The 25,856-nt window shown below is 44.5% G+C and overlaps 1 protein-coding gene across 1 annotated transcript; it reads right to left on the bottom strand.

Moving 5' to 3' along the window:
- Positions 1–1,377: 1,377 nt before the first annotated feature.
- F12 (coagulation factor XII) lies at positions 1,378–20,398 on the bottom strand. Its single transcript, XM_075276429.1, has 14 exons — positions 20,339–20,398; positions 17,464–17,500; positions 17,251–17,350; positions 15,057–15,127; positions 12,900–13,007; positions 12,582–12,713; positions 11,034–11,138; positions 10,785–10,959; positions 9,639–9,736; positions 8,723–9,026; positions 8,073–8,209; positions 4,979–5,119; positions 4,724–4,872; positions 1,378–1,572 (listed from the first exon to the last, which is right to left on the bottom strand). The coding sequence occupies exons 1-14, from the start codon at positions 20,396–20,398 to the stop codon at positions 1,417–1,419; spliced, it is 1,773 nt and encodes a 590-aa protein (XP_075132530.1). The 3' UTR covers positions 1,378–1,416.
- Positions 20,399–25,856: the final 5,458 nt, after the last annotated feature.

Raw genomic sequence — 25,856 nt, 5'->3', positions numbered from 1 at the left:
AGAAACGCAGTAGAAAAAAATGAAGTGGGTTTTTTTGCAACGTTTTTCTCTACATTTTTTTTTTCAAAAATACAGATTTTCCGCAATTCTCTTTTTCCACAGTCATTTGACTGATACCGTAAGACACAATGGTTTTTACGTTGCCATGTTTCCGCAATGTGGGGTTTTCATGTCTGAGACATTTATAACATATCCGCATATAGATGTAGATCCCCCCCTCTGGGCCTTAAGATGTCTTTACCGCACTGCCATTCCATAAATGTCCCGGTTTTCTTTGTTATGTAAATGAGTTCTCTCACATCACTGGGGGCGTCCCCAATGCTACAAGAAAACTCTCCAGTGTTGGCCTCTGTCTTCTTCTGCAATGCCCTCTCCGCGACGTCTTCTTCCGGATTCGAGTGTCACGCATGCGCAGTCGGCTCTGCAATTGTGCAATTTGGCAGAGCTGATTGTGCATGTCTGCTGCCACTTTCTTGTGGCCACCTACACAGTACGGACACAAAAAAATGGCCGCAGACCATGTAGGTGACAACAAGAAAATGGCAGAGCCGACTGCGCATGCGTGGCATTCAAATCCAGAAGAAGCCATTAGAAGAAGACGTTGCAAAGAGGGCATTGCAGAAGAAGACAGAGGCCAGTGTTGGGTCACCCCAGTGCTGTTTGGACGCCCCCTGTGCTTCAAGAGAACTCATTTGCATTCCGATGAAAACCAGGATATCACCGGAACGGTGGCGCAGAGAAGACATCTAAAGGTAGGAGAAGAATAGCCTTTCTTAAGGCTATACCTACGTGTTAGTCTTAAAAAATGTGTGTCAAATAACTGAATCCCTTTAACATTACAATAGATATCACCAGTGCCCTATAAATTAATACAACAGTGTGTTGCGGTCTTCCATGATTTCCAGAGTTTTAATGGGAACAGTAGCGCTAAATGCTGCTAAACCGCAACGGTTTTTGAAATCGCAACATGTCCGCCGTGCAAGTTTTCCCGCCATGTGTGGATGGGATTTGTTGATCCCATCTACTTTGCAGGGACCGTAAAATGCTGTGGGGTTTTTTTCCCACGCGTTTCCGCCACACGGGATCCGGCCTTAAATGTGAATATCATCAAAGTTGAGAAAGTTATAACCTGAGGATATTCTACGCTGAAAGAACGCTCTATATACACCGCAGACATTACATGTGACAGATACGTATTTACTTGTTATTATATCATTAGCTTTTATTCCATTATTACATAATTAGAACATAACACAATCTTTTTATTCGGCATAGAAAGAGACAGCGCTCGCCTTGTTTAGTAGATAAGACGACAACCCACGTGTCAAAGATTCTATTTTTGGTTCTACGGGATTAAGAAAAATGAGCTCTTGTGGATTGTGAAGAAATGTCTTGACATTTTTCATAAGACGTCGCTCAGCTGATGTTGGTTAAGATCCAATCGATGTACTTGGATACATCCGTGTACACACCAGGCTTATTCTCTTCCGCACAGCCAACTCCCCAACTTACGATGCCAAATACATTTACTCTGCCGTCCACTTCACATGCCAGAGGTCCCCCCGAATCTCCCTATAGGGAAGAAGGTAAATTGGGGTCCTGGTTAGTAATGATCCATCTCCAGTAATACCAACAACTGAATGGAATTGAACATCCAAGTAATGAAGCCTCTTCAAAGAGCTGATCAGTAGGGGTGCTGAGTGTCGGCCACCACCAGTCTCCTACCAATTTCCTATCCGTTAAATGTTGTTTCCCATCTTATAAAATTGTGGCATATAGCTAAGATATGCCATCACTTTATAGACAGTGCGACCAGAGGTGAACCTAGGCCCTTTGTTGGCTGAGGCAGACTATAGAAGGGCTGCCCCCCACCCCTCTAAAAACAAAATACCCAACCTGGTGACCTTTACTTACATGATGGGGCCACCCTAATTAAAATTGTAGGCCAAGCGCCTCCATTTGCAAATCAAAAAATCGCTTTCCTTGTCTCCTACACAGTATAATGCCCCCCCCTTTACTGACCCTACAGTATATTGCCCCCTTTACTAGTTTCCACATAGTATATTGCCCCTCACAGTATATTGCTTCCCCCACTGACCCCCATGTTATATTGCCCCTTTTACTGACCCCCAATCGGTATATTGTCCCCTCGCAGTATATTGGTCCCCTTACTGATCCCCACAACATATTTCCCCTTTACTGACCCCCACGATGTATACTGTCCCTTTACTAGTGCCCACACAGTATATTGTCCCCTCACAGTATATTGCTCCACTTACTAACCCCACAGTATAATGTACCCTTTACTGACCCCCACACAGTATACTGCTCCTTTTATTGGTTCCCACACAGTATATTGCCCCCTTTACTGGTCCCCTCACAGTATATTGTCCCCTTTACTGGTCCCCACACTGCATACTGCCCCCTTTACTGGTCCCCACACAGTATATTGCCCCCTTTACTGGTCCCCACACAGTATATTTCCCCCTTTACTGGTCCCCACACAATATATTGCCCCCTTTATTGGTCCCCACACTGCATATTGCCCCCTTCACTGGTCCCCTCACAGTATATTGTCCCCTTTACTGGTCCCCACACTGCATACTGCCCCCTTTACTGGTCCCCACACAGTATATTGCCCCCTTTACTGGTCCCCACACAGTATATTGCCCCCTTTACTGGTCCCCTCACAGTATATTGTCCCCTTTACTGGTCCCTACACTGCATACTGCCCCCTTTACTGGTCCCCACACAGTATATTGCCCCCTTTACTGGTCCCCACACAGTATATTGCCCCCTTTACTGGTCCCCACACAGTATATTGCCCCCTTTACTGGTCCCCACACAGTATATTGCCCCCTTTACTGGTCCCCACACAGTATATTGCCCCCTTTACTGGTCCCCACACAGTATATTGCCCCCTTTACTGGTCCCCACACTGCATATTGCCCCCTTCACTGGTCCCCACACAGTACTTGTCCCCTTGGAGTATATTGGTCCCCTTACTGACCCCCACAGCATATTGCCCCCTTTACTAACCCCCACAGGCCGCTCTTGTTTTTGGTCCCCATACAAAACGCTGCCAACTTTTTGGTCCTCAAATAGTAATATGTCAGTCTTGTATTCAATCCGAATTTTCCAAAAGTTTCAAGCTCGGCCCAAAGTCTAAAATTTTGGAGTTCATCACCCATGAAGCATTATTAACCTCTGAGGTGTCCTTAGACCCTAGAGTATAATAAGGGGAGGCCCGGGGAGGAGAGGAAAAAAAAACACTTATACTCACCTTGCTCCACCTCTCCGAGGCATCTTCCCAGCATCTAATGCCATCCTCAGGTGCTGTGTGATGTCATGCACCATGGGGGGGGGGGGTCACCTCTGAGGCCTGTGATTGGGTATCTGCAGTGATGTGGGGTGTATCCAGTATCCTGACATCATTAAGCTCAGCGTGCTCCCACGTGGGCACCCCAACCATTATCAGACTAATGGAGGACTATTACAGGATTACACCACACAGTAGCTTAGGGAATACTACTACCACCACCATCATCATCTTCACTGCAGAACCCCCTCACCACTTGTTGCACCATTCCCTGTGGAGTACCAGCCTACTACAACCACCATAAGCCCAGCTGTGACCGACTACTACTACCATCTTCCTCCACTGGGTTGCTGCACACTCTGATCTGGGTGTGCAATTCTCCCATTTCTTTATGGAACCTGCAACAATAAGGCCTCGTTCGCATCAACGTTCATATTCCATCCGGTAGAGTCCGCATGAGGACCCCCCCGAACGGAATACCGAACGCAACTGCAAGCAGTGTGCCAGTGAAAGCACATGGACACCATAAACTATAATGGGGTCCGTGTGCTTACCGCCAGATGTTCCATGCGGAGAGGAAAGTAGTTAACAATCTACTTTCCTGTCCACATGTTTAGTGCGGCAAGCACACGGACCCCATTATAGTGTATGGGGTCCGTGTGCTTTTACAGCACAGCGCTTGTAGTTGCATTCAGTATTCTGTTTGGGGGGTCCCCATGCGGTCCCCCAACAGAATACCAAACACAGATGTGAACCAAGCATAAGAGAGGAAAGGGCTAAAAGAATCAGCCAGCAGCAGTGTTCTCAGATCTATGTAAGAAGAAGCAGGACAACCAGCTATTTACAGGAGATGCACAGACCATACAGAAGCAAAATGTTAGACTCAAGCAACTTATTACAAAATTGGCCTAGTGGTATCCATAGTCTGTAAACAATGTAGATCCCTTTAATAGTCCCTGTTGGCAAAACCATGAATTTGCAGACAGCATGTGCCTGGTCACACTGTTACAGTGCTCTAAATACATGTGCACATATAGGAATACTTGAAGCATATTGGCACTTGCACTTATTTTTCATACACTCTGTAACAACGCCATTGCCACAAGATGGCAGAATTGGCCTTCACCTATACCACAATTGTCTTCTATGTGAATGCTAGGTAACCCTATAATGCTATGCAAAGATTGTAGTGAACTGCAGCACGTCATGCCTCTCAGAGGCACATTGGGTCACATACCAGTTGTCTAACACTTTTCTTTGAATGCCACATTATACAATAGTAATGTTACTTTAGATTTGCAAGTCTAAGCTACTGTGGGCTGAATATGGCTCCTATTAAACCCTGTTTGATGGAAAAAGAGTGCAGATTCCCAGAAGACTAATGGCAAGATTATTGTCACTCACCTGACACGCATCGACACCCCCTTCTAAGAAGCCAGCACACATCATTCCAGGTAATATGTTGTCACCATGGATAGTGGGAGACTGACACTCGGAATTCGGGACGATCGGCACATGTGCCTCCTGCAGAAAAGTCGCATAGTGATCTGCTCCTACAGATACACATGAGGTAACGAGCATAAGCACATGGAAGATTATGTACATGCAATAAGTGCTTTATGGTCATTATGTCCGCCATTATGGCCGTGATGTCCTTACCCGTGTGCTGGTAGCCCCAGCCAATCACTTCACAATGTTGGGCACTTGCGGCACTTTTGCTGGCTTGTGGCAAACAGGCAGGTTGCACAAATTTTGAGAACTCGGCACAGGTACCTTTTACATCCTGTAATTTGACCAAAGCTGTAAAAAACATACAGTTAATACAACGTATTGGGATCCAAATTTTGTAACAATTTTATCTTACCTAGAGGAAATCTCCAATTTAGTAAATTTTGTAATTCCAAAAACTTGGATTTTCTCGATTTCCTCCATAGCCACTATCGGTGGCCCCAGTGCCTGGGCTTTCACACAGAATGTTTATCTGGATACTGAACTTACACCGGATGGAGAGGGAAGAGGGGAGAAGGTGGCTGCGGACGGCTAGTTAATTGACTTATTGCTTCAGCCTTGGCAGTGGTAAAGGATGACCGTAGCGGCGCCCTGTAGGGAACATGACTAGAGGCGGGCAGTAGGGGGACCAATACAAGGCTCCGGCGGGAAGCCGGTTGGGGCAGAGCCAGGTTTGACTAGGCCGCGCGGCCAAAAGTGCTCTCTCGTGAACCGCACGGCCCAACTAGCAGTTGTTGCTTCCTCCCTCCCTCCTTTTTTGTAGGACAGTTAACTTGTCTTTTCAGATTGTAGTATGTCACGGTGGCCGTTGTGGGTGTAGTCCTGGGTGTTGGTGGTAAATCGGGGAGAAAACGGGTGGAGTCAGCAGTAGGCTCCACCTTCATCATTCCGTGGTAGTTCATCGGTGGTTGGTAAACAGTTACAGGGTGTTAGCCCTTCGAGCTGCTACATTGAAGAAGGTGCTCATCTTTACTCATGGTGCCGGTGCTAAGTCGGTGGTTGCGGCTGGCGGTAAGTATATATATGTGGTTATGGTAGCGCCAGACCAGTGGCTTGTGATCTTCGTTGGCAAAGGACTCTTACCCAGGTAATTTATGTTAAATTTTGTTAATTTATGGTAATTTTATTATCGTTATTAAACCGTTTATGTTGTTAATAAATACGTCTGCTGCGGCCGATTAAATCCATCCTGGGCGTGTGTCTTGTTTTACAAGGGGTTACCGGGTTTTAGGTGGTGGTGGAAAAGGTAGCCGGGGTGGGTTCTTGACCTGTAGCAGCATTTGTATAGGATGTTACATGGACCCCCATAATCTGCAATGCCTAGTCAAGCCTTATTTTGAAAGACACAGCAGTGTCATATGAGCGTTCCCACCCACAGTTTAGCAGCTGCAGTTATTTGTGTGTCTTTTCAAGCAGCCACCTCCTGCTCCTTCCCTCTCCATAGACTTCTTTATGGACTATTCATTTATAGAAAGTAGTTTGATAATTGTTGTAGTTTGACATTCATCGCTAATACTGAACGTCATTGAATGTATTTACATTGTAAAGATAAGTGTGGGTAGGTTTGGTAAAGTTATAGTAAAATGTAATTTACCCAACACCCTTGTCTGCCCCCCATCTTTTGTGTTTGTGCAAGGCATGGCGTGCTATAGACTAGCCAGTGATTTTATGTTCTGCTTGTGGTAGCGATGTGTATTTCTCTAAAAGGACATCTTGGGTTTTGAATATTGTGCAGATAAAGAAGAGGAACAAAGACATCCAGCCGAGAAAGAAGGATGTGGACAATGCCGTGACTGGAGCAGAATGAAGCATTTTTTCACTTGGGTCAGAGTGTTAAAAGGACCTTTTAAGTCCTCGGGCATACACGGTATTATATACTGCTAGAAAGCCGACAGTGCGCTGAATTCATACATTATTTTTCAGCTACTACTTGCACTGGGGCAAACACAGCCTTAAACTTCAACCCACCCCCCTAGGGTACAATAGAACAAAAAAATTGTGACTTTTCAAAAAGTTGTATCTGCTAAATCTGCCGTACATCAGCTTGACAGGTTCACCGATACCCATTTGTCAGAAGTGGAGCAAGTGGCATAAAATTGTAAAATGTCCCAACATTTTTGTACATGTGAGCCCAAAAAGTCGCTAAACACTATTTTGTAGCTTTTTTGCCACCAGAATTTTTAGTGCAGATCTAGATAAATTCTCTGCAAATTGCTAAAAAAAAAACGTAGACCAGTGATGGTGAACCTTTTAGAGACCAAGTACCCAAACTGCAACCCAAAACCCACTAAATTTATCACAAAATAGCAACATGGCAATTTAACTTTAATACTGTGCAGATCCACAATGGTGGACAATTACAGACTGTAATAATATAACTTGTCTGCCATAAAACAGATACTGTGTGATAGAAATAGTGAAGGGCCGCCACATAGAACAATCTGTCCCACAGTGACCCCCACACAGTACAATATGCTCCATAGTGGCACCACACAGTACAATATGCTCCATAGTGGCACCACACAGTACAATCTGCTCCACAGTGGCACCACACAGTACAATCTGCTCCACAGTGGCCCATACAAAGAACAATTTGCCCCACAGTGGCCCTCACACAGTACAATATACTCCATAGTGGCACCCACACAGTACAATCTGCTCCACAGTGGCCCATACAAAGAACAATTTGCCCCACAGTGGCCCCCACACAGTACAATATACTCCATAGTGGCACCCACACAGTACAATCTGTCCCACAGTGACCCCCACATAGTACAATATGCTCCACAGTAGCTCCCACACAGTACAATTTTCTCCACAGTGACCCCCACACAGTACAATATGCTCCATAGTGGCCCCACACAGTACAATCTGCTCCACAGTGGCCCATACAAAGAACAATTTGCCCCGCAGTGGCTCCCACACAGTACAATATGCTGCAAAGTGGCCCCCACACAGTATAATCTATTCAACAGATGGGTGCACACATAGAGGGCGCTCTGAGTGCCACCTCTGTTACGTGTGCCATAGGTTCGCCATCATGACCATAGACAAATATAGCTAAAACATGGGGGCTCTGTGAGTTTAAGCTCAGCACTGACATAGGAAGCCAACTTTGCCATAAGTCAGTTGCATTTCGGGACAAGATGTGTCCTCAGTCCACTGTACATGGAGCAATGATACTTGAGACCATGTGTGGGGGATACCAATGCATGCGGCATCTATATGGCTCCTTATATCTTACCTATATCATTGTGAAATGTTTCCTCAACATAGGATTCGTGAAGAATGTATTTCTGTACAGGAAACATGACGGTCCGCTGATCTGTAGTGTTAAACAGGCTCTGTCCTAGCACCACAGTGATCTGGTTCACGCTTGGTCTGTAAAGAAGAGCAGCAATGTATTAATATAAAGGCCTTCTCTATTATAGTCTGTTTTGTGGATCCATCAAGCCCATTAACGCCTATGGGTATGTTATATAGTTGCCTAGTAGATGAGGTTGGATGGAGACATCAGTCCATCAAGTCCAACCTATAACCCTACAACCCCGTACAGTGTTGATCCAGGGGAAGGACAATAATGGGATACATATAGATGTTCTCCGTGTGCTGAGCATCTATGAAAATAGTATCACATGCAACAAGCTAGGAAGCAGAATAGGCTGAACAGTAATGATTCAGTATACGGTAACTTTTTTCATTTCAAGGGGATGTCCAGTTTATAACCAGTATTGAGACAGGGGACAGGTGACAGCCCTTGTGAAAAATTTGGCGCCCAATTCAGCCTTGTGGCAAAACTTATCAGGCTAGATTCACATCTGCGTTGGAGTCTTGATATACCGTAAGTGATAAACATTACTATGTATTTTTGTATATTTTGTCCAGAACTATTACCTACGATCCAAGCAGTGAGCCGCGGTTAAAACCCAACAGGATGAAATGAGCGTCCCACCACAAAAGATGTCCTTTATATAGATCGCTGCCATGTAAGGATGAGATGCAGGGAGCGCTACCAATCCACCGACAATACGTGGGGTTATAGATGGACTCTTCCGAAATGTCACCCCACAGTCTGCAGGTATGCCTCGTGTGTTATCTTTAGGACCTTCTGAAGTGGGTGGACTATGAGTAGTATGTACAGGTGGCGCAGTCTGTATTGTTGGCTTGGGTTTATTGGTTGGTGGAGGTGAAGTACTAGCTGTAAAGACAAAAAATTATCACTGTATTGTTGTCTACGGCACTTCAGATGAAACTTGGTTATGTTTTTGAGAGACATCCTTTGGGTGGTATCAAGGTATCAAACTTCAGACTGAAATGTTCTTCTCTGATCTGAGTATGATTTCCAAAAAGACGACCTTTGCCAAGGCAAGCCATGTCTTTAGGACAGATTTATTAGAAATTACATTAAATATACATGTCGTGTTTTGTCGGACACTGGATATTGATGGCCAGATTGGTTGTGGTCAAGAACCAAAAACATCCATAGATCACTGTTCTCAACACAGTGTGAAACAGGTGTAAGTATACACCATCAATATCCAGTCTTGGACAACCTCCTTACTGATGGAAACTTGGACCAACCATGGTCTAACCATGGGATGATCTATTCCATGGGTATCACATATATGTCAAATTACAGTATAGGCTTAGATGAGTTGAAACGTGTGGCTCAGATGGACCGAAATGACCTATACTGTCCTTCTGTCTTCTCTATATACAACAAGTACTTGACTTTTTGCTTACACATTTCAAGTATTTCCTCTGATATAGACTTGCTGCGTATAGCCATTTAACAACATATGTCATGTACCTGGTGCCTGGTGGCAGGGTGGGATAAGACAATGTTCCCAGGTCAGTCCTTCATTCTTCATTGTGAAACACCAGGGTTGTGTATCTCCATCTGGGTTTCTGAACATTGGGAAGACACAATACTATTAGAACAGTGTTTCATGTTTCTGTGTCTGCCTTCACTTTTGCACTATTCTGGTTTACAAGCCAAAGACGTCATCTTGTAATTGTAGCAGGCATGACTTTACCCTGAGGGGTACCTCTGTTTTCTTTAAAAGTTGAAATATGTGCAGGGTCTTGGCAGGCAGTCAGTTATAAGACTGTATAAGCCTTCATACATGGTGTCCTATAGGTTATCTACTGCTAATAATCATATTATCGCTCAAACACTTTTTGGATTTCTGTCTGAGGCTGTAGGCATGTACAATAAGGATCGGTCTGCCCCCTCTACTATCCATTGCTTATATTGTTCTACCAAACTGCCAGGAGTGACTGTACAATTGCAAGCAAAAGAGAAAAGCCCAAGTGACCATAATATAAGAGATCCAGGGACATGGGACTGCAAATAAGGGGCAAATACATGCAGGCATGACATAGGAAAAGAGCAGTCTATGATCACAGTCAGTAAAGCTCCTTGTTGTCTGTGAATAATGTCCCATCTGTATCCCAACAAGCAGCCAGAAGTAGATACAAGTTCATAGTACTTTTCTTACATTGCGTACCTCCCAACTTTCGAAGGACAGCAAATTTAGCTCTGCCCACTACTATGTTGACTCTGCATATTCCCTTCCATTTCTCTTTGTGCCCCCCACACAGTATAAGGGGGCATTCACACGGAGTAATGCCGGGCGTGTATCACAGCCGTACACGCCGGCGTTACGGCAGACTGCCGAACACTTCCCATTCACTTCAATGGGAGCGCTCGTAACAGCGGCGTTTACGAGCGCTCCCATTGAAGTGAATGGGAAGTGTTCGGCAGTGTGCCGTAACGCCGGCGTGTATGGCTGTGATACACACCCGGCGTTACTCCGTGTGAATGCCCCCTTATACTCCTACAGCCATCCTAATATTATATGCCCCACATTAAAAGTACGGTCCCTGGTGTAGGTGGTATAATTTGCAATTTACCAAAATATGATGCCATAGTGTCACTGGCTTACAGTATTACCTGCAGTAGGCGTGAGGTCCTAGGCCATGTCTTTCGGCATGCTTTCCGCTATACCATGAAACCTCATGTTGTATGATGTCAGACTCCCAATTCAAGCAGACTGTTCCGGTTACGGTGACATTGGCTGTGCCCCTGTATTTGGTGCCATTGCCATGATAGCAAGTTTCTTTCTGATCTTAAAAGAACATAAACATTCTCAAGAACGGCTACAGGCAAATATGTAAGTGCATATGTCACATTAATACTTACTTATTTCACAGCGCTTTCCTGAAAATCCCTGGGCACAGCCACACACCAAATGTTCTTTGTGTTTTAAGCATTGACCACCATGATGGCAAGGGTTGTGAGGACAATCTGCAAATCCAAAGCAGCAATACTTCTGATAACGTACTATCACATATATGAGTAATATGTATGTAGAGTCCTCATGATATACTGCAGGCTGACACTCAAGTGACCAGTACATGAAGAGAAAGTGGAATAAGATCATTATTTGATAAAAAATTATGTATATGTAAATTGCCAAGGACTAGGAACTGGGACCTGTAGGTTTTGCATCCTAAACCAGCTCTATCACACGTAGCGTCAAGTAACATTCTTCCCTAGGGTGCACTCAGTAAGATTTCTGTTGCTAAAAAATAATGTTGTAAGATTTTAGAATCTGTCACTGCATAGCGCCTGACCTGGCCAGTATTTAGATAGGGTACTGCTCTGTCATCAATAAGTTAGATAGGGTACTGCTCTGACATCCATAAGTTAGATAGGGTACTGCTCTGACATCAATAAGTTACAGATCGGTCGATCACATCTCACAGAATGTTTAGCGACCTAATAATGTGCCTAGATGAATCTGCTTTCTGGTCGCCTCCTTCTTTTCAGGAGAAAACTTAGGAGCAGTACAAATGGCCAGATCGCAACGGTACTGAATGGCCAGGTCCACAATTGGCCAGATCGCAATGGTAATGAATGGCCAGTTCCATGATTGGCCAAATCGCAATGGTAATGAATGGCCAGTTCCATGATTGGCCAAATCGCAATGGTAATGAATGGCCAGGTCCATGATTGGCCAGATCGCAACGGTACTGAATGGCCAGGTCCACAATTGGCCAGATTGCAATGGTAATGAATGGCCAGGTCCATGATTGGCCAGATTGCAATGGTAATGAATGGCCAGGTCCATGATTGGCCAAATCGCAATGGTAATGAACGGCCAGGTCCATGATTGGCCAAATTGCAATGGTAGTGAATGGCCAGGTCCATGATTGGCCAAATTGCAATGGTAATGAATGGCCAGGTCCATGCTTGGCCAAATTGCAATGGTAATGAATGGCCAGGTCCATGATTGGCCAGATCACAATGGTAATGAATGGCCATGTCCATGATTGGCCAGATCGCAATGGTACTGAATGGCGAGGTCCATGATTGGTTAGATTGCAACGATACTGAATGGCCAGGTTCACAATTGGCCAGGTCGCGACGGTGCTGAACTGGCAGCTTCATGACAGTTCAGTAGAGTAGCAATCTAGCTATTTGGGAGCTCATCATGAAGTGCATCCTATAAGGACCATGCTTCAAAGACCGTATTTCTTACCGAGGGACACCACAGAGAATATTGCTACTTGATGCTTGAGTTTAAGGTGGAAAAGCCACCTGACAAGTTCACCTGAAGGGACTACCCAAAACATTCAATGCCAAGAATGCTGTAGAGAGTAGCGCTAATCATATATATATACCACAGTAAGCACTGCATAGACTGCTATGGCCTCACTTATTAATTTGTCTCTTTTGTCAACTCACGTTTCCCAGTGATAGGTTTACACACTTTTCCTTTTTCGTGGCAGGTGCATTCTTCCAAAGTTGGGGGTATATACCTGAGCCATTTTTCCTTGGGTTCAAAATACTCTTGCAAGGTTCTATCAAAGCACTTGTCTAGAAGATACAGAGAACAGGTTTCTACCAATCAGATCTCAAGACAATTTATAAAGTGCATAAGGAGCAAGTAGATATAAGAAACTTTGCAATACATCTTATCCGGCTTCTTTCCTCCTCCCTCCCTGCTTCGTAAATTGCAAAATCAATCTGAGATCTGAGATTCTGATGGGAATTTCAGCTTACCTTTCTTGCAGTCCTTGCCAGTGTATGGCTCATCGCATATACAATTATGACCCCTTAAAGTGCTTTCACACACACCTCTTGGCTCACATGGATTGTTCTCACAATGATCTGTCAAAATGCATACTGGCATTATATTAAAGAACAACATCAGGGTAACTAAAGTTTTTATCGACACAGGGCCTGTATAATAGAGAGCAGTCTTCTATTATTACTACTGGTTTATTTACATGTAATTCTGCCAGGAGTACGGGACAAAAGCAAAAAGTTGAGAAAAGCCCAAGTAAACATAATATAGGAGATCCAAGTAAACTGGAGTCCAAATCCAGGTTATGATGTAGCTAAAAAGATCTCCAACACAGAAAAAGAGAAATCTGAGCACAAATGGGAAAATACATAGACTTTCCTTAAACTCTTTGTGAGTAGTGAGAAGCTGCAGACTCTTCTCTAAGCAGTATACAGTCATAGAAAGCTGTGAAACATGGAAAGGTAATGGAGAGAGACCTGTCCTTTCCCCCCCTCCATCTCTATTATTCTCATTATTAGCATGCTGGTTTCTAAAGACAGAACTTCCTTAGTAACAATTTTAAACAAAGTGCATTACATTCTGGTCCAGAATCACATACTCTATTACAGTAAATGGGACTAAGTTGTCTGACCACCTAAGTTATTCAGAACTTACATGTATCACGAATGACACAAATTGCAGGTAACACTTTAAAGGGAGTCTGCCACCAGAATCCAGCATATCGATCCAGCCTAGTAGATAGATAGGTCAGGGTCACCTGTATCAAACAATCTTTTCCTCCTTGCCTCCATTGCTGAGATATCGCTGTTTTTGTCAATATGCAAATGAGCTCTTACCCGTTTACCTCTTTGGTGCAATGGTAACACCCTCTTTGCTCCAATGAGCACATTTGTATATTGACAAAACCAGTGATATCTGGGCCATGGTGGCAGAGACTCACAAGGAGAATACACGGTTTCAGTGGAACGGCCCTGACCTGTATATGTTCAGCTTTTTATAGCGGTTTTATTGGGTATAGTTTAGAGATGAGCGAATAGAGTAGGTATTCGATCGAATACAGCGGTATTCGAAATACTCGTTCTCGATCAAGTACCACTCGCTGTTCGAATGGAAAAGTTCGATGCAGAACCAGCATTGATTGGCCAAATGCTATACAGTCGACCAATCAACGCTGGTTCTTCTGCTACCTTTAGAAGTCTTTTCCGTGCAGCGTCTCTGCGGCGTCTTCCGGCTCTGAATTCACTCTGCCAGGCATCGGGCCTGGGCAGAGCCGACTGCGCATGCCCGCTTGTAGTGCGGACATGCGCAGTCGGCTCTGCCCAGGCCCGATGCCTGACAGAGTGAATTCAGAGACGGAAGATGCCGCGGAGACGCTGCACGGAGAAGACTTCTCGGAGGATCCAGCCCGACCCTCACTCGTGGACTTGGTAAGTGTAATTTGATCAAATGTTGCCTACCCCTGAAACGAGCATTTTCCCCCCATAGACTATAATAGGGTTCAATATTCGATTCGAATAGTCGAATATTGAGGGGCTGCTCGAATCGAATCTCGAATCTCGAACATTTTACTGTTTGCTCATCTCTAGTATAGTTACGTTGGTGTTATTTAGTTTGTTTGGCAGTATTAATAGTACTCTTTGGTTATTGAATAGTATATGGAACAATCATATGGATACGGTATTATTTCAGAACTGTGCCGTGGTAGTATTTCGGTCCGTACACTCGATAATGTAAGACCATAACAATGCCCCTATTGTTATGTTCCTTTTAGGTCAGTTCTGCAGGCAAAAAAGCAGCTCCAGTGTAAGGATCAGCAGAAAAATTTCTCGGACGTCAGTACATTCTTCTTCTAGAGAATGCCTACAATTTTTATTTTAGCCCATTATAAGCTGCGGTATTACCTTCACGATACAAACATGGGTAATTCATTCTGAAGACGTATTCTTATGCGTCCATTTGTCTGCACATCAATAGGTTTCATAAAGAATCCTTATGGTTTGTGAAACCTTTAATGATCCATTTCATAGCAAGAAAAATAATATTACCATATTAAGAATAGAAGTTTTGCAAAGTAAAGGCTGCAATATAAGAGTTACCTGGAGATCGGAAAATCAATCATCTAATAATAGTACCTCTCACTTTGTGATCCTCCACGCAGTAAGACCAAAGCTTGTCTTTATCATAATTCTTTGTGAGGGAACACCTAGGGGAAAATCCATTATACAAGACTGAGTCATAAGATATGGCAGAGATAAATAGCTGAAAACCTGTAAAGCATGAAAGAAATGCAAGCTGAAGGGTTACTTTTCATGGATGACAAGGGCGCTCTCTCTAGGTATGGTATTTTTGAGGGTTTTGACAAGTCATTGACTTTAGGGAACCTGTCGTGAGATATCCAGTGTATATAGTAATGGTATGGGGCTGTAGATGCCAATGTTTAAGTCCTCAGTAAGGCCATAGGGTCGGAGATAAGTGTCAGATTCCTGGGGGTCCGACCATCAAAAGGCCCCCATACCTCCTACTTTGTGAATGGAGCACCAGTGCGCTTGTATGATCGGTGCTCCAGTTACGGCGTATGGGGATGTCAGGACTACAATCTGTGGCAGCCCCATAGTACTGAATGCAGTTCTGGCCTCACAGATGGACTGGCCCTCCATTCACAAGGAGCCATGGGGGACTTACCAATCCCCACGATCTGATACTTATCCACACGGCCTCTTTACACGTTTTATTTTCATGGAACCATGGTCCATGAAAAAAAAAAAATGGTTGCCTGAACAAATACACAGTCCAGTCCATATTAATGTGACCACTGCCTACTTTTGACGTCAACGTTAAATAACCAATGTCATCAGCCATCTGGGTGCACTCATCATTGTGGAAGGCATGATGGATCAACACAAGTATGCATCTATCCTTGCGGACCATGTTCACCCCTATTTGCGAATTGTTTTTCCTCAGGATGATGGCATCTACCAGCAGGACAATGCGACATGTCATAAAGTTCGCACTGTACGTACGAGGTTTAAGGAGCACCAGGATGAGTTTACCGTATTCCCTTGGCCAGCAAATTCACCAGACTTTAACCCAATCAAGAATCTGTGGGACCAGCTTGATCGGTGGATACTCAACCGCGTAACCTAGCACAGCTGGCCACGGCACTGGAGTCGGCATGGCTCAACATCCCAGTGATCATCATCACAACATCCCCTCTCTTCCTGCACGTCTCGCAGCGGTCCACTCTGCCAAAGGGGGTTATTCTGGATTTTGGCAGGTGGTCACATTAATGTGACTGGACTGTGTAGATTGAAATGAATGGACATATATGTGGACAGCATATGTACATGAAATACAGACGTGTGAGTAAGGCCTAAGGCCATTGTAAGCCAAAACCAAGAGTGTAGAGTGGAGACTACACATAGATATGGTACAAGGGAAAGATTTACACCCCTTCTGCGTTCTCAACCCAATTCTGATTTTGGCTTATAATCACGCATGGAAAACACTAACCAAAATACTGATGTCTGAATAAGGGGGCGATCACACTACCGTTGCTGTTCCTAAAACCCGGGGAAACTGGACAGGGGATGGCTTGCTGGCGGTCAGCTTTAAAACCCATTCATTGGAATGGGTTTTTAAAGGTAACCGCTAGAGATGAGCGAGTACTGTTCGGATCAGCCGATCCGAACAGCACGCTTGCATAGAAATGAATGGACGTAGCCGGCACGTAGGGGGGTTAAGCGGCTGGCCGACGTCAAAGCGGAAGTACCAGGTGCATCCATTCATTTCTATGGAGCGTGCTGTTCGGATCGGCTGATCCTACCAGTACTCGCTCATCTCTAGTAACCGCCAGTGTCCGCCTGTAAACCGTTTTTTTTTTTTTTTTTGCACGGACACAAAGTCGTACATGCAGGAATTATAGCGAATCCCACCCACACGCTGAAATTTTTGGAAAAATTGCGGTTTTGGAGTACACAGCATATCAATTATAACTAACTGGCGGTTTCCATACAGGTATAATGGAAAAGCGCTGCGGCCCGCTACGTGGGGCTTTAGTCTTAGACATCTTTAGGTGCAAATTACTCCAGAATTCTGGTGCATTTGGCCCCAAAGTGTTAACTTTTTCAAAATCCATAAATGGTGTGTCCTCTCCTCAGTGCTACCCTCTGTGGCTGCCAATTCTTTCTACCCCTTGTTCCAGTCCATATTTAATACAACTGACAATGGAAAACAATTTTGGTAAGGATGAAACATACTTCTGCAAAAAATTGTAAGAAAACAAACAAGACAAGGCAGCTCAATGTTACAGTGTGAACATAGCCCTACCACGGCCTGGGTCCATGCTTGCCTTTCCGGATACAAGTGTGGTGGAGCATGCGGGCATGGTGAAAAGGGAAATGGCACAGCTGCCCGCTCTCTGTCAAAACTAAAAGTTACATAACAGGATACTGTTATCATTCGTACAACAAGGCAAACATACAGAGCAGGATTATTCAGAATCAAAGGGTAGAAAATAATAGGGGAAAAAAAAGTTCTTACCTAACCCAGATTTATGGGCTTGCTTTTCTTTGTGTTTCTGAAACAATAAATGAATTAGAATTAATAATTGATGGAATAAAAAATAAGACAGTCTGACAGCGTATGTCTGCCCTTTATATTTTAATGAGGCTGCGCTGTCAGAACAATCACTGATCAGGTTGTGTATATACTCAGGACCCCGGGCCTAGCCATAGGGGTACAGTCATAGCAGCCACTACCGTGCCCTGGAATCTAAGGGGCTCTAAAGGGTCCCCGGACACAAAACCATACCACTATTAAATTGGGACAGGGTAAGTAGAGGCCCCATCACAGATTGTGTTTTGGTGCCCAGAGGTTTCAAGTTATGCCCATTAAAGGGGTTGTCCATGTTATGGCTTGTATATTGTATAATGTAAAGTTATACAATTTTTCATCAATTCCTCACCATTTTCTATTTACAGTGATTTTGTTGCTGATTTTGTAAGTTTGCCCACTGACAAAGACATGAACAGTCTATAATTTTAAAGGTAGGGTAATAGAATAGAGAGATAGAATATCAAAAATAAAATCCAGAAAATCACTTTGTATAAATTTTATAAATGTATTTGCATTTTGCACAGAGAAATAAGTCTTTGATCCCTCTGGCAAACAACTTAATACTTGGTGGTAAAACCCTTGTTGGCGGACACAGCAGTCAGACGTTCTTTGTAGTTGATGATGAGATTTGTGCTCATGTCAGGAGGCGTTTTGGTCTGCTCCTCCTTGCAGATCATTTCTAAATCGATAAGATTTTGAGGCTGTCACTTGGCACCTCGGACCTTCACCTCCCTCCATAAGGTCTGGACACTGCTAGGCCACTCCATGACCTTAATGTGCTTCTTCTTAAGCCACTCCTTTGTTGCCTTGGATGTATGTTTGAGTCATTGTCCTGCTGGAAGACCCAGCCATGACCCATTTTTAATGTCCTGGTGGAATAAAGGAGGTTGTCACTCAGAATTTTACAGTACATGGCTCCATCCATTCTCCCATTGATGCGGTGACCATGGCCTGCGTCCCGGGTCATGTGACGTCTGACATCATTGAAGATCGACTACTTCGGAGGCCAACAGCATAGGAGACGGGAGATAGGTGAGTAACAGAGTTTTTTTATGTTTTTCTCCCCCTTGGTCTCCGATTATTATACTCTGGGGTCTGAAAAGACCCCAGAGTATAATAATTGTTTATGGGTTTCCACAATGGGGCATAATACTGTGTGCAGGGGCCACTATGGGGGATAATACTGTGTGCAGGGGCCACTATGGGGGATAATACTGTGTGCAGGGGCCACTATGGGGGATAATACTGTGTGCAGGGGCCACTATGGGGGATAATACTGTGTGCAGGGGCCACTATAGGAGATAATACTGTGTGCAGGGGCCATTATGGGGCATAGTAGAGCGTGCAGGAATGCGTAGGAGGGGTCAGCCGAGGTCGTCGGTGTTGGGGGGGCCATGTCAAAAGTTCGGCACGGGGTCCCGCCATTCCTAGTTACGCCACTGATGTACAAAATATATTCCAGTCCGCACTCCTGAGATGTCCTTTCTTTAAAATTTAACTTTTAATTTTCCATATAAAAAATGGGTAAATATAATACAAACAAAACAAATGTGACAGTGAAGACACAAAAGTGTGTTAAAATCCCATATTAAAGGTCTGGCTGACGCGTTTCTGGGTACGCTTTACCCCTTAGTCATAGTCATGGCTGGCTAGGACTAAGGGGTAAAGCGTACCCAGAAACGCGTCAGCCAGACCTTTAATATGGGATTTTAACACACTTTTGTGTCTTCACTGTCACGTTTGTTTTGTTTGTATTATATTTACCCTTTTTTTTTTTTTTTTTTTAAATGTAGATTGTGAGCCCCACATAGAGCTCATAATGTACATTTTTCCCTATCAGTATGTCTGTTTTGGAATATGGGATGGAAATCCAGGCAAACACGGGGAGAACATGCAAACTCCTTGCAGATGGTTTTATGCCCTTGGCGGGATTTGAACACCAGGAATCCAGCGCTGCAAGGCTGTAATGCTAACCACTGAGCCACCGTGTGGCCCCATAGTTACCCATTTTTTATATGGAAAATTAAAAGTTAAATTTTAAAGAAAGGACATCTCAGGAGTGCGGACTGGAATATATTTTGTACTATTCGTGTTGCCGCTTGCCCTAGGAGTCCGGGATTTTCCAGCCGTGCACCCTGAAGATTGGACCATAAAACGGGGATTTGGTGAGCTACTACTTTACTTCTACTGTTGACTTTATACGCCACTGATGTGTCTAATGTATATTATGACTTGACCCTTCCTTGTATCTAACTGTCCAGTCCCTCGAATAAGTCTACAGAAGTGTTCTGCTTACAATTCTTATTGAAGTGGTTGCTCAATATGATATGTGACTATGTGTGACAACCAGTAACAGGTGCCTTTATAGGAGAACCTCCTCCAGCACCTACATCAAGGTGTATATATGTAAACCTACCTGTCCACTCTAATCTTAAGTGTCATTGTTAAGTACTGGGAAACATGAAATATAATTGCGATAGTGGTGTCAGTATCCGACTTGTTGGACATAAATCTAACATTTCTAACAGCCGAGGAACTCGCCAAACCTGCTCGTCCAGGTTCTTACAGTCGGGAAAGAAGACATGCACTTACACCAAACGTGACCTCGGCGCTTCGGCATAGCTCACATGTTTCATACCGTCCTCTGTAAATGTCAGCGAGCACACGCTGGGCAACAACACCATAAACAGTTTAGCGACATGACATTTCGCTCCGTTATCTCCCGTATATCTATGGCGCAGGCACGCGTCCTGCCAGTAGGTTTACCTATCAGATGGCACAAGGCATAGAAGGTACTTACTGGTTTGGACAGTACGGATCCTAGTAAAACAAGACAGAAGAGCAGAGATGGAAGCTTCATGGCGTCTACGTAAAAATGTTACTAAGCTCAAAGTGAAAAATCAAAGGTTAAGAGATTGCAGGGATGAGAAAGGGCATTGCCCCCTTACCTCTGTCCTGTCCTGCAGGTTTGTTTGTTCTCTATGTCGTCTCTCATGCAGCCATACTATATGGATAAGGATGACAAGAGAGGTACAGGTATAGCATGCCATACGCTACCGTATACAAAAGCATACACTAGAAGGTTTTCTTTGCAAAAAGTTACTCTTTTGGGAACAGGTGAAGCATAAACTCACATTTTTCTTACTGTTTTCCTGCATTTTAACCACATGAAATATTATTTTATACATTTCTCCAATGCATCCTAGTAGCAAACACTTTTTCTACAGTACCTGTAGCAAAAAAAAATAAAAAAAATTATACATATATATATATATATATATATATATATATATATATATATATATATAATATATATATTAGAAATAATGTATAGTATCCAATTATTTTATTTATTTATTTATTTAATTTATTTATTTATTTATTTTATTTATTTACTTTTTCTAGGTAAAAGTGTTCTGCTTTATTGATGTCCTGGCCCGGTTCACATCTGCGTTCGGTATTCAGTTCGGGGAGACCCTCCAAACGGAAAGCATTAAAAAGATCCAGTGGCGTAACTAGGAATGGCGGGGCCCCGTGGCGAACTTTTGACATGCCCCCAACCGACGCCAAAGACCTCGACCGACCCCCTCCTACGCACTCCTGCTCTATTATGCCCCATCTTTTCAGACCCCAGAGTATAATAATTGGAGACCCATGGGGAGAAAAAATATAAAAAACTCTGTTGCTCACCCATCTCCCGTCTCCTACGCTGTCGACCTCCGAAGTAGTCGATCTTCAATGACGTCAGATGTCACATGACCCGGGACGCAGGCTGGGGTCATGAGACATCTTACCTCTCCCGGTCCGCCAATCATTATACTCGGGTGTCCAAAAAGACCCCCGAGTATAATGATAGCAGCGGTAGCGGCGGTCACCGGGCCCCTAATGTCCCGGGCCCTGTGGCAGCTGCCTCTGCGGCTATGGTGGTAGTTACGCCACTGTAGAGATCCTTATTCATAGCAGCTACGTTGCTGCTTTTATAAAACTCTGTCCACAATTGCACCCTTCTCAGACGTGGACAGTTTCACAAGGACAAATCACGGTGTACCAAATCACCTGCACTAAAGCTGGATTCACACCTGCCATTTCTGATGAAGTTTCTTTTCGCCGAAGCCGAGAGCAGATCAAAAGGGAAGTAAAATATAAAGCAAACACTGTCAGCAAATTTACAGGCGCAGATTTGATCCAGAGATTCCAGCGTGTGTGACTATACCCTGACACTTTCGCCTCATCTGTGTCCACTCCTGTTTGGTTCAGAAAATACATTGAAACTGCAACAAAAACATCATCGGAAGCGACATGTCCTAAACTGTCCCGGTCTGCCGTCGCTGTGCACTTATGTAGAGCATAGAGATATGAATGAGATAACATAAAGTGCTTTCCTCTTCTTAAGCAGGAACTGTGTGCTCCAAAAGTAGCCTAGGAACGGGTGTGATACCAACATACAAAAAGTGATAACTCTTATTGTGTCTGCCATAGTGGCCGCAGGACCCCAGTCCTTTCCATCCATCTCCTGTCATGATGCTCCACTGATGACATCACTGGCCCACAACATGGCTGCTGCATCCAGCCGCCGGTCTCCGCTGTCCCTTACCATAGTCGGGTCGCGGTTGCTGCTGCGCCAGATTCTCTGCAGGGATGCCGTGGATTAACACTGAGGCCAATGTCTTGCTGCAACAACGGTGTAAAGTGAAAAACCGGACTGAAGAAAAGGTAGCGCTTATTTATTTGACCCCCCGCCCTGTGCTATTTTTATTTTTTTTTTGCAATGCCGCACATTGCATGTCGCAGCAAAAAAGACAATGTGGAAAGAAAAATAAAAAAAATCACAGCAGAAACGCGTTGTGTTTTCCTCTGCGGACTTTCTTTCCCTATTATACCTATACGGAGTGTTTTTGAAAACGCAGCTTGTGTATTATTTTCTGCAATATATGGATGGGATGAGCCCAAATCCCATCTACTTTCCAGGTACTGCAAAACGCAACGGGTTTTTTTGCCGCAACGTTTCCAACGCAGCCTGTAATATATAGCAAGCAGTCCTGTCTCTTTAAGAGCAGGGACTCATAGGAACACATACTTCTTGAAGACATTACACAGCCCAAACGCTGCTTTATCGCAGGGTGGGGACCCAGTCAAGTATATGAACCCACCAACAAGCATAACAATCCTTGTAGGTGAATAGTGTGCACTTAAAGGGATCCTATCATTCAAAAGCAATTTTTTGTGACTAACACGTAGGAATAGCCTTAAGAAAGTCTCTTCTTCTCCTACCTTTAGATGTCTTCTCTGCGCCGCCATTCGATATAAATCCCAGTTTTCGTCGGTATGCAAATGAGTTCTCTCACAGTTCTCTCTTGTGCCCACATGCCACAAGAAAATGGTCGCTTACTTACTGTGTAAGCGGACATGTTTCTTGTGGCCACAGGCATGCGTAGTCGGCTCTGCCCAAGGCCTAGTAGTTTGACCCCCAGCGCCTGAAGAAGTTGCTTGAAAAGGCCGTTCCTGAAGAAGCTGGAGATTTCTCTCGCAGCATTGGGACCGCCCCCAGTGCTGCAAGAGAACTCATTTGCATACTGACAAAAACCATGATTTATACCGAACGGCGACGCGGAGAAGACATCTAAAGGTAGGAGAAGAATAGCCTTTCCTAAGGCTATTCCTACGTTTTAGTAACAAAAAATTGCTTTTTAATGATAGGATCCCTTTAAAGAAATCCATGAATTCATTTTGTAGCTCTGTATTTCTTCAGTTTCAAATGTATAGAAAACGCTTTTTCAGTAAGAACGATGTCGCCATCGGATGTTGTTTCATGAATTGCTTCTCAAGGGAATAGATCAGTAATAGCCGGCCGTACGGACTACCCTATAGGGGAATATGAAGTGCTTATGAATATGGAGCCGTAGGGATTCCATATGTGCGTACACGCCGCTGTGTACACAGGACCTTACACTGTTAATAACTCACACCAGTCCTTCTTAGTGGGTGGGAAAATCACATTGACAAGAATTATTCATTGTTAATCTGCATTTTGTTTGACATTTTTGGGCTTTCCTCAGTTCCCTGGAAAAAGAGAGTTTGCTAAAGGCCGGCTATATTGCCATTACATCATGACGCCTTCCTTGATACTGCTTTACTAAAACAAATATTCCCTTATGTAACTTCTTTTCAGAGTCTAGTTTGTTTTACAATGGTGGCTATGTGCACCCTTAACCTTCTGGCACCTGGAACTTGGTTCATTTGACTGCATTTTATAAGCCCTGAAAAATATAGTGGCGCTGATATGGGTGTGTTATTATTGCACTATTGGGGGTACTGTAGAGGGACACTATTACATGGCTGGGTATATAGAGCTGCGGTGTCTTGTTGTGCTATGGGGTACAGGCTGTCATCCGTTACAGGAGCAGGGAGCAAATGAAATAAGACTGGAATAGTGTACGTCAGTCTTATTATATGGCCAGTCTGGAGCAAGGGGCAGCACAGTGGCTCAGTGGTTAGTATTACAGCCTTGCAGCGCTGGATTCCTGTGTTCAAATCCTGCCAAGAGCAACTTCTGCAAGGAGTCTGTATGTTATCCCCGTGTTTGCGTGGGTTTCCTCCCACACTCCAAAGACTTACTGATAGGGAATGTAGGTTGTGCAAGATGTCCTTCTTTTTTGGTTCCTCTCCATCCAGCATATTTAAAGACCCACAACATCCAATATAATAGTAGAGCAGATGTCGGAAGGGGTTAAAGTTCCCAAGATGCTGCCCCCTGTCCATTAATGTCCTAATTACTTGTCTATTTGGCATCATGGTAAATCCAGTCCTATATACAGTGTGTACATTGAAAGCTAGGGTTACCACTTTTTCCACCAAAAATTGCTGACTATATAAAAATGGGACATTTCGTGGTGTACAGTGGTAGGCACTTTGGTTCATATCTATGCATGGGTTTCCAATTGGGGAGGCCATTTGGGGATCCTCCCCCCATTGGAAACCTAATGGAGTCCGTATGGCTTCCACACGAAAATTGCAGAGAGAAAAGTGCTGCGTGCAGGAATTTCCTCTCCACATTTTTCATGTGGAGAGAGGAATGGAATGGCCCAAACACGGATGTGAACCGGGCCCGAGAACGCTGTGACTGCTTTTGGCAGGTACTAACCACCACATAATGGCATCTCTCCTAGTCATCTATCCATCATAACTTCATCATTGTCAAAGTCACTCCAATCCTTACATTGGCCCATTTTTCCTGCTTCCAATATATCAACTTTGCGCACTGTCTGTTCACACGTTACCTAATATACAGTATATCGTCCCTTGAGAGGAGTCATGGTCACAAGATAATACAATATTTTTCCTGATTTTAATGATATTTGTGGTCTTTCTATGTCCATAGTATAAACCCAGTGGCATAACTACCGCCATAGCAGTGGAGGCAGCTGCCACAGGGCCCGGGACATTAGGGGCCCGGTGACAGCTGCTACTGCTGCTATCATTATACTCAGAGGTCTTTTCGGACCCCCGAGTATAATGATTGGCGGACCGGGAGAGGTAAGAAACATAAAAAACACTGTTACTTACCTCTCCACGATCCTGCCAGGCCTCCTTTCTAGTTGTCTGACGTCTCTGACGTCACATGAACTCGGCCTGCGTCCCGGGCCATGCGACGTCCGACGTCATTGCAGAAGGACGGCAGCGGAGGCCGACAGCGTAGGAGCCGGGGGACAGGTAAGAAACAGTAGTTTTTTATGTTTTTATTCCCCCTGGTCTCCAATTATTATACTCTGGGGTCTGAAAAGTGGGACATAACACTGTGTGCAGGGGCCACTGTGGGGATAATACTGTGTGCAGGGGCAACTAGAGGGGCATAATACTGTGTGCAGGGGCCACTATGGGGTTCAATACTGTGTGCAGGGGCCACTATGGGGTTCAATACTGTGTGCAGGAGCCACTATGGGACATAATACTGTGTGCAGGGGCCACTATGGGGGATAATACTGTGTGCAGGAGCCACTATGGGCATACCTCCCAACCGTCCCGATTTCCGCGGGACAGTCCCGATTTGGGTGACATGTCCCGCGGTCCCGGTTGGAGGGAGGTATGTCCCCATTTCAACTCAGATCTGCGTCCAGAGGACGCAGATCTGAGTTGAACACATATGCGGCTGAAGCAAGGAGCTGACACAGGTCAGCTCCTCGCTTCGCCGCTGCTCGCCTCTCTCCCTGACACATGCGGCTGAAGCTGCTCGCGTGCTCGCTTCGCCGCTGCGTCTCTCTCTCTCGCTGACACATGCGGCTGAAGCGAGGAGCTGACCTGTGTCAGCTCCTCGCTTAGCT

Source organism: Leptodactylus fuscus, chromosome 5 (assembly GCF_031893055.1).
Source record: "Leptodactylus fuscus isolate aLepFus1 chromosome 5, aLepFus1.hap2, whole genome shotgun sequence".
Lineage (NCBI taxonomy): Eukaryota > Metazoa > Chordata > Amphibia > Anura > Leptodactylidae > Leptodactylus > Leptodactylus fuscus.
The sequence above is the reverse complement of the archived record's forward strand: the minus strand, read 5'-3'. Positions and strand labels throughout refer to the sequence as shown.

Excerpts from the sequence above, each read along its gene's own strand:
- F12 (XM_075276429.1), bottom strand. The coding sequence starts at position 20,398 with ATGAAGCTTCCATCTCTGCTCTTCTGTCTTGTTTTACTAGGATCCGTA. Across the intron at positions 15,128-17,250 it reads AAGCATGGACCCAGGCCGTG|GTGTTCCCTCACAAAGAATT; the intron begins GTAGGGCTATGT and ends ATTTTCCCCTAG. Across the intron at positions 11,139-12,581 it reads TAAACCTATCACTGGGAAAC|ATTGTCCTCACAACCCTTGC; the intron begins GTGAGTTGACAA and ends TTGGATTTGCAG.